The following is a 15328-nucleotide window of genomic DNA, read 5'->3' as shown; positions in this document are numbered from 1 at the left end:
AGAAAGACTGCTATAGGCGGCTAATACGAAGATCTTACTAGAAGAAAATACTACGCTAAGATAGTAGTTACAAAATTCTTCTGCAGAAGAAATCGCGAGCCGAATATATACTAATGGCGACGGAAAGCGATAAAGGAGAGAAAAACGGCTATAAAAAAGAGTGCGAATACAGAAGAAAAATTAAAAAGAATTAGGAATTGCGCTACTATCTAGACTAGCTACTAATTTTACGACTTCGTTAAATACGAAGAGTTAATTACCTTGCGAATCTTGCTATATCCCTTAGGATACTATTATACCTAAAAAACCCTAAAAATATCCGGACTAGATAGAGCCTACGAAGCTAAAGTAATTATCGTAATCTAAATAACTAAACGACTATAGAATATCTTTAGATATACTACGAATATAACCTCTTTCGATACCTATCGTAATCCTAGCGATAGAGCCCCTCTGAATCTGCTAAAGGGTCGCCTAAAGGGTTTAGCGAGAGAGTACCGCTACTACCGCTACTACCTTAGAGACTAGCTCCTTCGCCGATACTAACGTAAGTTTATACGCTAAATTCGGAGATATAAACTTTACGATATATAGTTAGGACTATACCTAAGCTAGGGACCCCTAGTACGCCCTGATTCGAAGGCAGAAATATATTAGAATTCTTAGATAGTTTTAAGCGTATGTATAAGCGTATAATATAAGAATATACGCGAATTTTAGAGATCCTTCTAGATTACTACGGTTAGCTATAATATATATAGGTTAAGGCGAATTTAAATAGTAGGTAAGGAATAAGGAGTTCTTCTAGGATTTTAAAGATTAGTATCGCGATATAGATAGCCTATAGGCTACCTATACTCGTACCTAGCTATAGAGTTTCTATAGAAATCGTATCGAATAGGACGACTTCTATATATATCTAACTATATTTTTATCGTATTATCGTACTAGTAAAGAGAGGAGATATTAGCGATCTAGAAAGATATACTAGTTTATCGAAGGACTACCGAAAAGTTAAGATCGAAATTAATAAGAAGAAGAAAATTAATATTAACTACCCTTCTAGGAGTAAAAGACGGATCTCTTTTAATTAGATCGAAAAAGCTACTAGGGATCTAAATTAGGACTAGAAGGATTACGATCTCGCGATAGGCTATATAGTACCTAGAAAGGAATCTAGGTCTACGCGGATTCTAGAGAAAAATTATACGAGGGACGAAAATAATAGATACTCCGAAGAATAGGGACTCTATAAACAAGATTATAAGCTCTTTAAGAGGCTAAGATTTAGAAAGTTTAACGAATACGTTTAACGGTCTATTAGTAAATATAATAAAGGTTATTAAAGACTAGCGGAAGACCGCTAATAAACAGAGAGTCTTAGTTTAGTATCTGATTACGAAAAACGATAGCTATAATAACATTACTTATATACCTATAAGATAGCTATAATAACCCTACTTATATACCTATAAGATAGCTACCTAATAGTTACTACTAGTACGGAAATAAAGGATATTAAGTAACGTAATTCCCAGTCGGGCGGGCCACCCGGTCGAGCGGGCCACCCTCTCTAAAATCGCGTCTTCCTACCATCCTACCTAATTCAACCACCTACTATGCCACCAATTCGTACTGAATCCTCGCAGAAATTGGCCAATCAGGAGGGCAGGATCCTCTTAGCCCTTGATGATATTAAAAATGGCCGTATCAAATCTATTCGCGTAGCAGCGAAGCTATACGAAATACCGCGCACAATATTACAAGCCCGTGAAGAGGGTCGAGTCTTACGCGCGGATACTCGCCTAAACGGTCATAAATTGACTTAATTCGAAGAGGATTCGCTTACTAAGTGGATAATATCTATGGATTCGCGTGGAGTAGCGCCTAGGCCCTCTACTGTTCGAGAGATAGCTAATATTCTGCTAGCTGCGCGTGGTGATAGCCTACTACCTACTGTTGGCAAAAACTGGCTATCTTCCTTTATCCAACGGCGTGATAAGCTTCGTACACGCTTTTCTAGACGATATAACTACTAGCGCGTATTAAACAAAGACCTAAAAGCCCTACGAGCCTAGTTTACGACCGTACAAAGAGTGATTGACGAGAACGGGATACAACCAGAGGATATCTATAACTTTGATAAGACGGGCTTTGCGATAGGCCTTATATTATCGCAGAAGGTTGTTATACGAGCAGAATACTACGGCCGGCGATCGATTTTATAGCCTAGTAATCGCGAATAGGTTACTGCGATCGAGGCAATATACGCTAATAGCTTCTCGCTACCGCCCTGTATTATCTTTAAAGGCTAGGTTTATATCGCTAGCTGGTTTGAATCAAATCTTCCTAGCGACTAGCGAATTGAAGTATCGAATAACGGCTAGACTACCGATAAGATCGGCCTTCGCTGGCTTTAAAAGCTCTTTATTCTATATACTGCTTCGCGTGTACGAGGGCGATTTCGGCTATTAATCCTTTTGTGATTCGAAGAGTAAAGAAAGGTTGATTTTTGGAGTATCTCTACAGTATCTCTTAAAAATCGGGTCTGTAAGGACAGTCACGGGGCTATACGGGGCCGAACGGGGGTACTCACGTGAGTCATGACTCACGTGACCACCCTTCCGGGATCTCACTTGACGGTCACGGTAGCTATCTTACACCTTAATTCGATCGAATATATACCGAAAACGATATTATACTACTTTGCATGCCTTTATATTTGTCTCACTTACTATAGCCGCTTGATGTTAGGTGCTTTGTAGTACTTAAGCGTGCGTACGGTTAGTTCGTGAGCGACCTAGCCCGAACAGGTTATAATTATATCGACAAGCTTAATTTTCTCGCAGATTATCCTCGCGCGAGGATAGAAGCTTTTTAGCCGAAGATCGTTCAAAGTAGCTTTATAGCTACTAGTATCGTACTAGTTAGCGCCGAAAGAGTGCTTTCTAAGCTTAATATATCGCTATATACGCCTTCGCTACTATTAAGCCGACTAAGTAGCAGATCTAGCTAGTTTACCCTAAAGACGCTAAAGATAGCGATATAGCTAGAGAAGTAAGCTTCTATACTTAAAGAGCTTCTTAAGTAGCGATCGTATAGCCCGCCTACGCTATCAAAAGCTATACTTGATCAGATTATCAAGGGCGCCTATCTCTTATTATATAGCAGTGCATTACTAGCGCGGGAGAACGCTAATCTACGCGTAGCGAATAAAAAGAAACGTCAAAAGCGCACTCGATCGACTAGGCAGATTGTATACGAAGGAGGCCTAACTATCGAAGAGGGCCTATAGCTAGTTTAGTAGCTAATTCAGCTAGTAGAAGCTGATGAGGTAGTATCGCATGAAGCGGTCGATCTGCCTAATTAGCCGATTCAACTAGCTAGGAGGGCTCCGCCTACCTGCAGTAGATATAGCTAAGTTGGCCACAGGATTACTTCATGTAAAAATCGTATTATCTAGTTGAATTAATAGACGTTGGTTGATATAATCGATTTGGAAGTTTTGTAATAGGGGTAGGTGGCCCGCTCGACCGGGTGGCCCGCCCGACCGGGAATTACGTTAACTAGTTATCCTGTCTACTTAAGTATATAGAATAAAGGACTATACTACCGAAATAAACTAAATCGAGTAGTATTTAGTAGGATCGGTAAGAATAGACTAGAGGCACGTAAGAGAGGCGACTAATTTTAGAAGGATATAGTTCCGGACTAGTACTAGTAGTAGAAGAACTGGCGTACGAATATTAATATAGTCTCTACTATTACTACGCTTTAATTATATTTAGGGACCTATTTATACTATATCCTATAGATTTACGTTACTCTAGTAGATCTAGTAGGGATTTCTCTTAGAAAAGATACTAATTTTAAAGGGTTAGAAGGAAGCGAAGACGAAATATATAAGGGAGAAGTCTTCGCTATTAATAGATAACTAGCTAGTCGTAAGCGCTCTAACTAGTCCGGAAATTATACGAAAGTACGTAGTATACGACTAAGTAGATACTATCTAGCGACTATTAATAAAGACGATATAATAGCGGATATAGTACTAGCCCCTTTACGAATTTCTTCTGTAGAAGAAATTTATAGGCGGGAATAGGATCGCTAACTAAATAGTTGGCCGCGAGATTCTTCTATAGAAGAAATCTAAGACTAGGGAAATTCGTCGACTATCTAAAAGCGCCTAAAGCCTTCCGCGGATACTACTACCTAACGTAAGGAAGAAATTGCTAGAAAATTACTAGCTATTCCTATACCGCCTACGATTATACTAGGTAATCTAATATTTATATTACCGTAACTACGTAGCTAAGTTAGAAATATTACGAATTCCTTCGAACCTTCGGTGCCTATAAATACTACGAATACTACGAATACTACTACGCCTATATACTTCGCTACTACTTAGCGAGTTACAAAAGTAGATAAAGTAACCGCGCGGGTATAGGATCTTAGAAGATCGGTACGAATCTCTGCGCCACGAAATTCGGGTACGTTTAAGGAATATACTAGAGGGCTCTTGCGTACGAAGGTATACGTATATAGGTATAAGCTTAAAGCTACGATTAATTAGGGATTATTAGTTAATCTTATTTCCCTGGAAATAGCACGTATATTAAACCTTGATATTCGAAAAGATCTAAAGCTATATATAGTGCCTATTAATAGCCGAACGCGTCCCTTTTACGGAGTTACGGAAGGCTTACCTATTTTAATCGGCGATATTATAACGTACTCTTACTATATAATTATAAAGGATTATATAGCAGAGATTCTTCTAGGACGAATCTAGTTACGCGATATAATAGCTTCTACTACGGAGAAAATTAATAGTTCTATTAAAATAGTAGTCTTTTCGGAAGACCGGACTAGGAGGTTAGTCTTTAAGGTATATTCTCCGAGTAAGAAAACTTCGGTCTAGGAGTATTAGCTATAGCCTAAAGACTTTGTAGAACCTACGAATATAGAGGTAGATTTTTTAGGATATCCGGAAGCCTAATCGGCGATACTTCCGGTACAATAAATAAGATACCGATACTAAAAATAGGCTATAATTTACTCCAATAAACTAGCAGACGGCAAAAGGACTGCCAGAAATGGCCGGAAGTGAGGCCGTTTTAAGCCGTCCATCTGCCATATCTCCCGCCACGCACCTTGACATCCGGCCACGCCCACCCATTCCTCCCTCCTCTGGGGCTGCAGCCTGCGCATCCTCTTCTCCACCCACACCAGCCTGGCCGCAGCCTGCGGCCTGCGGCCTCAAGGGGCAGTAGCAGTATAACATGTGTCGATCCTGGTTCCTATAGGTATTCTCCTGCTAGCATTTTCATTCTAGCTAAAAGATGTGGTTTCCGAGAAGGGTTTATTTAAATGGAAGTTGCTTCCTCGGCCTTCGTTACTATCCACGCTACCTACCAACCTAACATTTCCTTCTACTTGTACGTCCTTAAATAATTCTTTCTACCTATTCCACTACAATATAGACCGCTCTCGACGACAGGCTAGGTCAGAATCGTATGACAATAATTCACAGGCTAGAGAAGATAGCTCTAAAGATAGTAGCGACGAGCATTACGATACCGACCCAATAGAGCCTGATTTCGACGAGGATCAGCTTACAGATACTAGTGATATTACGCAACTTTTTGCAGATAATGAACATTCTCCTGAATATTACCTGTAGTAACTCGCAGAGTTTGACGAGTCTGTGTATACAAAAGAGGATTATAGCAAAGGCACTACTATCCTTCTTGACTAGGTCGAGTCTCGTTAGAAATAGTACGTCTGATTTTTCTGTTAAGCTCTTCCCTCTTATTATTATTTGTCTAAACCCTATTAGATTTTGTACATCTCTCCGCAAAGATCCTGAACAAGAATTCCGGAAGATATCTATTGCTATTATACATATATTTCTCGACTAGGCCTTGAATTTGCGACGGGGCAAAAATAGAAGGCGGCTGCCTGGAATTAAACGAAAAAGCTTACTAGAGACGTTTTGGAAAGTCTTTCGACTCGTTTTTGAAAGAGCGATATCAGAAAAGATCGGAAAACAGATGAATCGACAGATGCGCCGGGTAAGAAACGAAGTCACCTCTCGGTCTCTAAAGCTTCCTTCTTTATAGTGTGGATAGCTCTAATTGATGTTACAGGTAATCCGCAAGTTAGCTCGAAAGTATAAACTGTCTTGTAAAGGCCGCGAAAAGTCTACTATGTTTGTGGAAGACTTGACTATAGTCGTGGAAACGGCTATTAGTACGACGAAGAAAAAATTTGGACACGGTCGGTATCGCATCGAGCTTTGCCTTTTCCTACAATTAGCCGGTCTTATAGCTAATCGCCCCTAGGCAGTGCTAAGCTTGCGGTATCGCTATATCGGAGTCAGTCTGCTCCGAGATCCGCAAGGCGGCCCTCACAGAATCTTGATCGAATTCAAGTTTGAATACACTAAGGGATTTCTTGGCTCCAAGGACGAGTAAGCATATTAATATTAGGGAGTTTTAATATTGCTATAGCCCGCTAACTGTCGCACAGAAATATATATATCCTGCCGGAGATTATTTTTGACCCTTCACTTGTTCTCAGCCCCTATATCTTCTTGCTATGACTGCTTTTTGCGGACCGTGCCTTCAAGAGAGTTAAAGGTAAGGAGGTCCTAACCTCCGCAGAACAGCTTCCTCGCTTATATATTCGGGATAGCTGCAACGAGCTTCTATTGTTGCTTGATCCGGCTCTAGACAACGTGCCTGTTTTTCGGCAGACGGAGCGATTATTGCAAGGAATCGGCATTTCCGCCGATAAATCTTTGCCTTACTTAACTCTTCTTCCTTAGGTTAAAAGTATTAGTACTATTACTAGCTTCCGATAAGTCGCCCGTCCTTATAGCCTTCGATACGGGGCTAGAAAAGCGTTAGATAATAGCGGTAAGCAGATTCCTTTATAATCCTCGTCGTGTAGGTTCCTATAGCTAACTTCCTGCATCTTAGGAGCTATAAGTAACTCACTTCGCAACCTGATTATGCACCACGCCGATACTCGTACTTTTCTGAAGTACTATCTCGACCGGCGGATTAACAAGAACCTTCCTGCTATTATCCGAGGCCTGAATCCAGATAATAATATCATATATATAGCTTGTCGAATAAGCCGGACTATCGACCCCGACCGCCCACAAGCATTAACGACTGCCTAATCCTCCTTAGTTAACGAATAGCCTGAAATTTCTCCCCTTATCTAGCGGCGTGATACACTTCGCTAGTAACTAGGCCGTCCACTTTCATAGCACCGGGGAAGTCCGAAATACGAAAGCTATCAAAAGCTAAAACAAGAGCTTAACAGTGCACGGGAACGGGCTAGAAACGTATTGCTATTATAGCTTCAGAAGAAATATAATCAAGAGCAACCTATATTAGAAGTATAGCGGCAGCTATCTAAGACGAAACTAGCCGAGTCGGTGACGACAAAACTACGACACACGGAGGAGATGCCCGAGCCTCAGAAACATTTGATTGAGCGTCTTTTAACTCTGCTATCGCCGACATTAGACCAAGAAATATATCGACGCACTGAAGCTATTGATGCTGTTGCCGCTTACTGTTAATTTGAGGAGGGTATCACGTGCCGTTTGCTATAAAATAAACGGGTCGAAAGCTATCTAGCAGAGCGTGATAATATCGATCAGAAGCCGGAAAGCGAAACGACTAAGGTCTAGGCTAAATCGGCAAGCCCACTTAAAAATGCTATTCGATCTGTAATAATAGACTATCGACCCTTGTTTTGCTTTATTTGTATAGGATAGCAAAACCTAGCTCTTAGGAAGCGTGTGTAACGATTCTTATCGCATAGAGATGTTTCGAAGCATATCAAGCGAAAGCATCTACAGAATCTTGTATTAAGCACCGTTATTGCTTGTAATGTTTATAAGAAAGAGTTTGCAGAAGTCATACACTTTCAGAGATATATTAGTGATTGTTACTCGATAGTGACGGGACCCCTATAGAGTATAGTGTCCTAGCGTAGGCTTGTCTTTGTTAGTTTTTGTAGATAGAATTTGTTAGAGCTTTGAATTCAAATATCTGGATAATACGATTAGCCTTTATACTTTTAAATATATCGAAGTAGCCGTAGTAGCGGTAGAGGAAGATCTAGCTACGTACTTATTTCGGATATTAGCGTAGTCCTGCGATGTTCTGCGGCGAGGGATTTTAGGGGCTTTACACTAAAGTAGTAGATAATATACTATAGCAAGGAGAGAGCTGGCTCTGTCTTTCTTCCTTCCTGCTAAGGGCTAGGGTCGAGCAAGATGTTATAGCGCTAATCCGTATCAGGCTTAGTGCCTTAGTCTATCTCTATCTTGAGGCCTTAGTACCGTAGCCGCCCGCGTAAATCACTTTCTCCTCTCTCCCGGGATAGTTACTACTTGATGAGCTTAATATAAGTATACTACTTGCTATACTAGATAGTTTCTCCTCTCCCTTCAGAAGCCCTCTCTTATGAAGATAAGTTAGAAATATTGTGATTTAGAAGCGTGAATCACTGGGTTGCCTACGTAGCGACGAAGTCCTAAACGGCTATCTGTAGCAAATTCTTTATTCCAGTACTATAACGGTATACTACGACGGTATACTAGCTGCCAAAATATGACTAGTTCTAGGATTTATTTTCCTTTAGGCGATACACGAATTTGATACCTAGCGCTATAGCGACGGTCGAAATTACTTCGGTGATTTTTTACCTCGGAATCTGCGTTTTCGCTCTCAAACTGATTTCCCTTCGAAGACAAATGCTATATTGTTTTATTAGACATTTGTCTAATATACTACAACGACCCAGATCCTATTACTATATACCTTGCCGATACTAAGTCGCTAATAGTAGATATGATGATCTGGCGGGAATTATCGTCTGATACTATGTCCTCGAGTTTATTTGTTCGTGCCGCGTCGGCTATCTTTGAAGTATCGGCGCAAATACTAAGGCACTATACTAAACTAGCTCTTTTATCCCTGGCGTCTCGAATGTATTTTATGTTCTCGCCCTGATTATCAGACTTGTCTTGAATAAGAATGCTGATTTTGTTATCTAATTCTCGTAGTCGATTCTTTAGTTCTGATGTATTATTTGCTATGCGACCCTGAAACTCGGTAAGAATACCTCTAGTCTTTGTCCGCGAATAGGTACGTAGTGTTATTCTGTGTAATCCAGGATCCTCTTCGCTCTCCGCAGAGCCGGCTTGCCGAAGGCTATTCTTAGTATCCCTGATGAAACTTAAGACCTTCGAGCATATCTCTAAGTATTGCTAGAGACTTTCTTTCTCCTCCTTTATCTCATTAAGGAGGATTATCTGTTTAGACGGTCTAGATTTCTCGGAGACTTAGAGATCTTCAGTTCTCTTATCGATCTCTATAAGATGCTTATGAATATTAGATACAGCATTAGAAATCATATATTTATATTCTTCTAGAATGTTAGTAGTGACCGCGGCTTTTTGGCTAGGGAAATATTAGTACTGCGCTTTTTGAGCATAACGGAGATAAACGTACAAAGTTGCGCCTCTAAGGGTAATATAAATCGTTAGTTTGTACCCGGCAAGGGAGTTCTTTACGTCGGTGATATTATTCCCTAAGTAATTTAACTTTGCCTAGTCGCGGAAGGCTCTGCCTTGCTAGTCTGTTTTTGGAAAAACTCGCTTAATAACGCTTTCAAAATCTCGACAGATTTTCGCATAGCGAAGCAAAGGGAGTTTCAGAGCTACTAATATTGTTTTATTCTCGGCGGTAACTTTCTGGAGGTCCTCTAGGGTATAGGCTAAGGCCTCTAGCTCTTCTCGTAATTCTCGAATGACTCGTTTCGAACTTTTAAAGCTATTAACTAGTTGGTAAAGCGAGATGCTAGACTAGAAAGCGAACGTGGCTAAGGCTACTAAGCTAGCGGTAACAGACAGAGGGTCTGCTATAGGAGAGCGAAAATAACGAAAGCTTAAAGAAATTTTATGTGTTATGAGGATTGTGAGCCTTAAATGTCAGAAATATTACTAACAAGGCCTTATAGAGCAAAGAGGATAATCGAAGATGATCATCGGGGTGATACGAAGGTAGGGTTAACCCCTCCCGTCTAAAAAGTAATATCACGTGATAGGATCACGGTAGTTAAGATTGGTAGCTATAGCCCCGCTCTTGAAGGCCAACCTCCTCTTGCCTCACTATCAACCCTTCCACAAATACTTCCTATTAGCAAGACAATATGAGCGATAGGACCGAATATTCTGGTCCGAGCTAAGAAGAATAATACACCCCTTTAACGGAATTAACAAATAAACCCCGAAATATCTTTGAGAATATCGTTGCAGATGAGAACGTGTTCTAATTAATCGCCTCTGTAAACGGGCATATAACAATAGCCCGATCGGTCACGGCCAAGGTATACGCGACTTAGTGTATGGGAGATATATCTAATACTATAATTCAACAAATTTTAGCAGATCGCGGCGATATATCAGAGAAGGAACGTTCTAATTACTATCTCCAGACACGAAATTTCAGTAGGCCTAGTCGCAAAGTAGGGTAGAAATTCCCGACTTATCAGGTACGCTACCGAAGCTCTTTGGCTAATCGTTATAAGCATTCTGACTAGAGAACTGGCAGAATGTACGCGAGTAGAGGAAGATATAAGAAATTATGCAATAACGCTACTGCAAATGACTTTATGATGTTCGCCTAGTAATAAGATTTGAAAGGGCCGGACTTAGCGTTGCTATAACTAGTTATAACTACTATCTTAGTTATACTAGAAGTTTAAATTCTGGTAAATTGTCGGGTGCTATTACTAAGAGCTAAGAGGACCGTCGAATATCGTGTTCCCTATATATCTCGTCGACTATCGAAGGTCTTCCTCGAGTTCTGTGCTATATTCTCGTAAATGTCAACGTTATTATTCAAGTGCAGTCTAATCATTTTCGACACGTAAGCCTTATATTAGTTCTGGGTGGCTTTTATATAGCTCAAGGGTTGGAATGATAGGGAGTGAATAACACTACACCGGCAATATCTGGCGGGGGGTTTGCCCTCTCTGAGAAGCGCGTGGGAGCGAATAATAGATAGATAGCTAGTAGGGCATCCGACTCCTTATTAATAAAAGGTAGCTAATACGTTTTATTACTATACTAATAATTTGGTCCTGATACCCGGATAGTAACTAAGATTGTGATACAAAACAGAAGCAAAATATAGGTCAGTAAATAAAGCAAAAGAAAGTAAACCTAATTACTTAGCAAATTCAACCTAAAAATAGCAACCATTAGCAATAAAATGTCCCCGGAGATAGCTAAAATCCTATCTTAGCTCTAGCACGCGACTTATGTTTCCTTAATTGCCTAAGCCTCCGGAGGAGTGCCTCTCTAAAGAACTACGACTATTCAACTGCGATTAGGCTTTAGTAACAGAGTTCTGCCTTTTCCGACTAGGTTGTTAGTAGTCGTGGGGCTAGTTTGCCCTCGAAATTCCTCCCTTAGCTCTTGACTGGTAGCAATATATAATCTCTGCTGGCCCGTGAGCGGAACGACGGAAGTCAAAATAAATGCATTACTTTCTAAGTAATTTAATCTAGGGAAAATAACAAGAAGGTGATCGTTTTGATACTTAGCCCTAATTAGATTTTTACTATCTACCGGAAAATAGAATAGGAAATCCTTATTATAGGCCTAATCGGCAGGATTAAATTCTGTCTTATATCTTTTCGTGGAATTCTAGATAGGACGCCAGACCTCGATTACCCTATTGATAATATTCTTTATCTTCTCTCTGAGCTCACTATACTGCGTAGTTAAGAGAAGCTTATAGAGATAGTAGGACACACTTTGAATAATAGCTTTGACCTTAGACCGAAGTTTAGCTTCCTGCCCGCCCTAGTTAATATATAATAATTCTTATCGTATAGGGATGTTTCGAAGCATATTAAGTAAAAGCATCTACAGAACCTTGTATTAAGCACTATTATTGCTTGCAATATTTGTGATAAAACGTCCGTAAGGATATCGACCCTTATTTTGCTTTATTTGTGTAGGGCAGCAAAATCTAGCCCTCACGAAGCGTGTGTAACAGTTCTTATCCTATGGAGATATTCCGAAGTATATTAAGCGAAAGCATCTACGGAACCTTGTATTAAGCTCTGCAAATGCATGTAATGTCTGCGATAAAACATTCGCTAAAGTCATGCACTTTTAGCGATATGCTAGTAATTCTCACTCGACTGTAACGGGACCCCTATAGAGCACGGTGTCTTAGCGTGGACTTGTCTTTGTTGGTTTTTGTGCATTAAATATTTTTAGGTCTTTGAATTCAGATATCTGGATATAATAAACTCGTACAGCCGAGTTCAGATGTAATGAAGTAGCTGCGGCAGTAGCCAATTAAGGTCTAAGGACCAATGTAGCCACAAATATATATTTTTTACCCTAGCGCAATTCTGCGATGCCTTGCAGTAATGCAGTAAGAGAAATAGCACTTCTTTTTTCAGTCTCTTCATGTGGATTCTCCCAAGTGAAAACCAGGTTTAAGAAAGAGAATATGGCAGACGATGCATCCGGCAAGAAAGTAACTACAGTATTGGAGTATAACTCCCGTTTTCGGCACGACCAGTTAAGGCACATATTTTCATTAGGCACCAAAATCTGTTGGATGGACCCACTTCTTTGAGTTTTCCATATATAAGAACGCCATCCAGCACACTTTTGTCCGGCACAAAAGATTTCCCTTGAAAATCCTGCTTAGTCATGCGAATAGACCAATCATAATACAGGATTCTGCCACTTCCGTGTGGCCCTGGCCGCCAAGCTAACCATCACAAAACAACACAATAAAGGCATATCAGACGCTCAGAAAGAAGCACTTCATATTTATGCATCGGAGCGTACTCTACGGAGTATATCTACTTAGATAACATGTGCTGAGTGGTTTCGTCTAAATTTGGGACGTGATATCAACCATGCGACTATCTCGATAGGCGTCCATGGTCCATGGTGGTGAGCAGGAAAGTATGGATGACCCAGGACAAATATATATCTTCGGTCCACCACTCGTTATTATATATACAAGTACATAGGAGGAAAGACGAAGTTGCATGACTACTTTAGACCTAAAACAGACTAGTACTTACTAGATTAGGATTAGTGTAGTACTAGCGGCACACTTTCATTAGGCACACTGAAATTTTGTCGCCCGGAGGGCCGTGCCGAAAACGGGAGTTTACTGTAACTGCCTCTAAACTTTCTTCTTGGGTAAAGGTGGAGCGACCTGCTGCGGCACCAGTCCCTTTTAGGTTTAGCACCACAGTGCATTGGGTACCGTACTGTAGTGCCACGTGCCAATGGCTGTCTATCGCCAGGAGAGCACAGTACTTGGTGAGCTTATTATAAATTCATCGCTTGCCATCGCTGCCAGTTTTGGTTTAACTTTCATTTCAGAAGTCCTGCTCAAGAGGTGAAGCCTGCAAATTACTAACAATGCTGGTCTTCACTTTCTTTTTCGGCTTCAACCCAACAACCCCCGTAAAAGACTCTCACTCCTAGAGGCGTGAAGCCAACATCCAGTCACTCTACCAACTTGGATGTTGAATATCGCAGGTAAGGTGCAATCTTCATCTCTCGTCATGTTCTGGCTGTTGATGCAAATGTAGAGTCATGCACTCTGATATTACTCAGTTCGTTGTCGGCAAAGACCAACAGAAAATCTTTATCCATGCGGCTTTAATAAGCCTCTTCCCAAAGGAGATCCTCCAACCTCCTATGATCGAAGAATTGGACAATGTACTCTTTGGCCGTTGCTTCGAGCTTGTGTATTCTGGTGATTACTCCGTCCCCTCTCCGATTTGCGAGCCCCACAATTGTCAACCCGATATCACCTCATCGACGGAATTTATGAGACGACAGGACCCTACTAGGCTTACCTAGAACTACTTTCACCCAGAGAGGTTCCCTATTGTTTGTGCTGCCGTACGTAAGCGATTGGGTCAGATAAATCCTAACTACCGACCCGACGACGAAAAGAGCACCGACCCGAAATACAGTTATGCAAATTTATTTCTTTGCCATACTGAAATGGGTACTACCGTATCGCGTCCAGAACGAGGTAGACTACGCTACATTATTTATCATTCGACCGCCTTGTGCTACTCCTAGAGAAGTTTACTCTTTATAAGGAACGAACAGGGGATATTGTAACTCTATTCAAATTCGCTTTTAAGAAGAACGAGTTTATGAGCAGTTTGGTGTTAGGTCTCATAAGTTCAAACGGTCGATATACTAGGTAACAGGTGCAACCCAGAAACTACGCTTAATTCTCATGATGACAGCACCCTCCTGCGGAGTATACACTTCGCTTTCCCTAAAGAAACCGATATCTTGTAGGCATGCGATGAATCTGTAGAAGAATTCAATTTTGGCTTGCCGAAATTCTGGACTTGACGAATCGAAAATTGGCAGGAGTGCCCATTCATCTGAAGAGTATCGTACCTTTTATTGTCCGCCCTAACCTCCACCAGAACGGAATAGGTTCTCTGATCGCACAACCAACAATAATGAACCACTGAGCTCAGGAAGAGCGCCAGGTCGTCCAAGCCATTGAAGTCGTCATCTCCAATGAAGAACCGAAAGCCCCTATCCCAGTCCTCCACCTTGCCCCGCAGCTCGCCATGACGATCTTCAAGGACCCAGAAAATCTCGAGAAAGCCAACGGGAGTTGAGCCCCAATATGCTAGTGCAGGAAAAGATGATTTGCTTGACATGCAACTGTCGAGATTTTCCCGCTGACCCTCGAAAGAAGTGCTCTGGATCGAGCTTGTGTGGTTTTGAGACTGGCTCATCCATCGTTGAAGCAACTTTAAATCATTCATAAGTTCAGGGTCAAGGCATGTGTTCGGACCACTCCAAATGTATGGCTGCGTTGATGCGGAATGTGACCTTATTGAGCTTTCCATTGGGACTAGAGGTATGCGGAATGTCATGTTCTGACCACGGCTGGGAATAAACCTCCTGTAAAAAATCTCTCCTTGACGTGGAGCTCTTGGGCGAACTGGATGGCGGATGCTGTCAGTATATTTATATTGAAGTGGGATGGGAGGGTAATATGAGGGTATGAGAGTCCCAGAAGTGTTAGGCCCAGCGCCAAAGGGGAATCCTCTTCCAAAAGCATCCAATGATGGAAGATCATCGCATGCCACCTCATCACCGACAGGAAAGCGGGGCGGATCCAGAGTAAATAGATATATACCGGGATCCAACTGCCAAAAGGCTCTTTGACTGATGAACATCTCGAAACAGGTCTCTGAACTATCT

General features: G+C 41.2%; 3 protein-coding genes across 3 annotated transcripts; 2 read left to right on the top strand and 1 right to left on the bottom strand.

Moving 5' to 3' along the window:
- Window positions 1-6212: 6212 nt before the first annotated feature.
- POX_e06608 (uncharacterized protein) lies at window positions 6213-6479 on the top strand (the record flags this gene model as incomplete). The annotated part of the gene is made up of 2 exons (XM_050115426.1): window positions 6213-6255; window positions 6352-6479. 2 exons carry the CDS (start codon window positions 6213-6215, stop codon window positions 6477-6479), a joined length of 171 nt encoding a protein of 56 aa, XP_049967886.1.
- Window positions 6480-13675: 7196 nt separating this feature from the next.
- Window positions 13676-13945, top strand: POX_e06607 (uncharacterized protein; the record flags this gene model as incomplete). The annotated part of the gene is made up of 1 exon (XM_050115425.1): window positions 13676-13945. The coding sequence occupies one exon, from the start codon at window positions 13676-13678 to the stop codon at window positions 13943-13945; it is 270 nt and encodes an 89-aa protein (XP_049967885.1).
- A 351-nt stretch (window positions 13946-14296) lies between these two features.
- POX_e06606 (uncharacterized protein) lies at window positions 14297-14778 on the bottom strand (the record flags this gene model as incomplete). The annotated part of the gene is made up of 2 exons (XM_050115424.1): window positions 14297-14453; window positions 14507-14778. The coding sequence occupies 2 exons, from the start codon at window positions 14776-14778 to the stop codon at window positions 14297-14299; spliced, it is 429 nt and encodes a 142-aa protein (XP_049967884.1).
- Between the last annotated feature and the right edge of the window lie 550 nt (window positions 14779-15328).

Source organism: Penicillium oxalicum, chromosome V, assembly GCF_001723175.1.
Source record: "Penicillium oxalicum strain HP7-1 chromosome V, whole genome shotgun sequence".
Classification (NCBI taxonomy): Eukaryota; Fungi; Ascomycota; class Eurotiomycetes; order Eurotiales; family Aspergillaceae; genus Penicillium; species Penicillium oxalicum.
The sequence above is the reverse complement of the archived record's forward strand: the minus strand, read 5'-3'. Positions and strand labels throughout refer to the sequence as shown.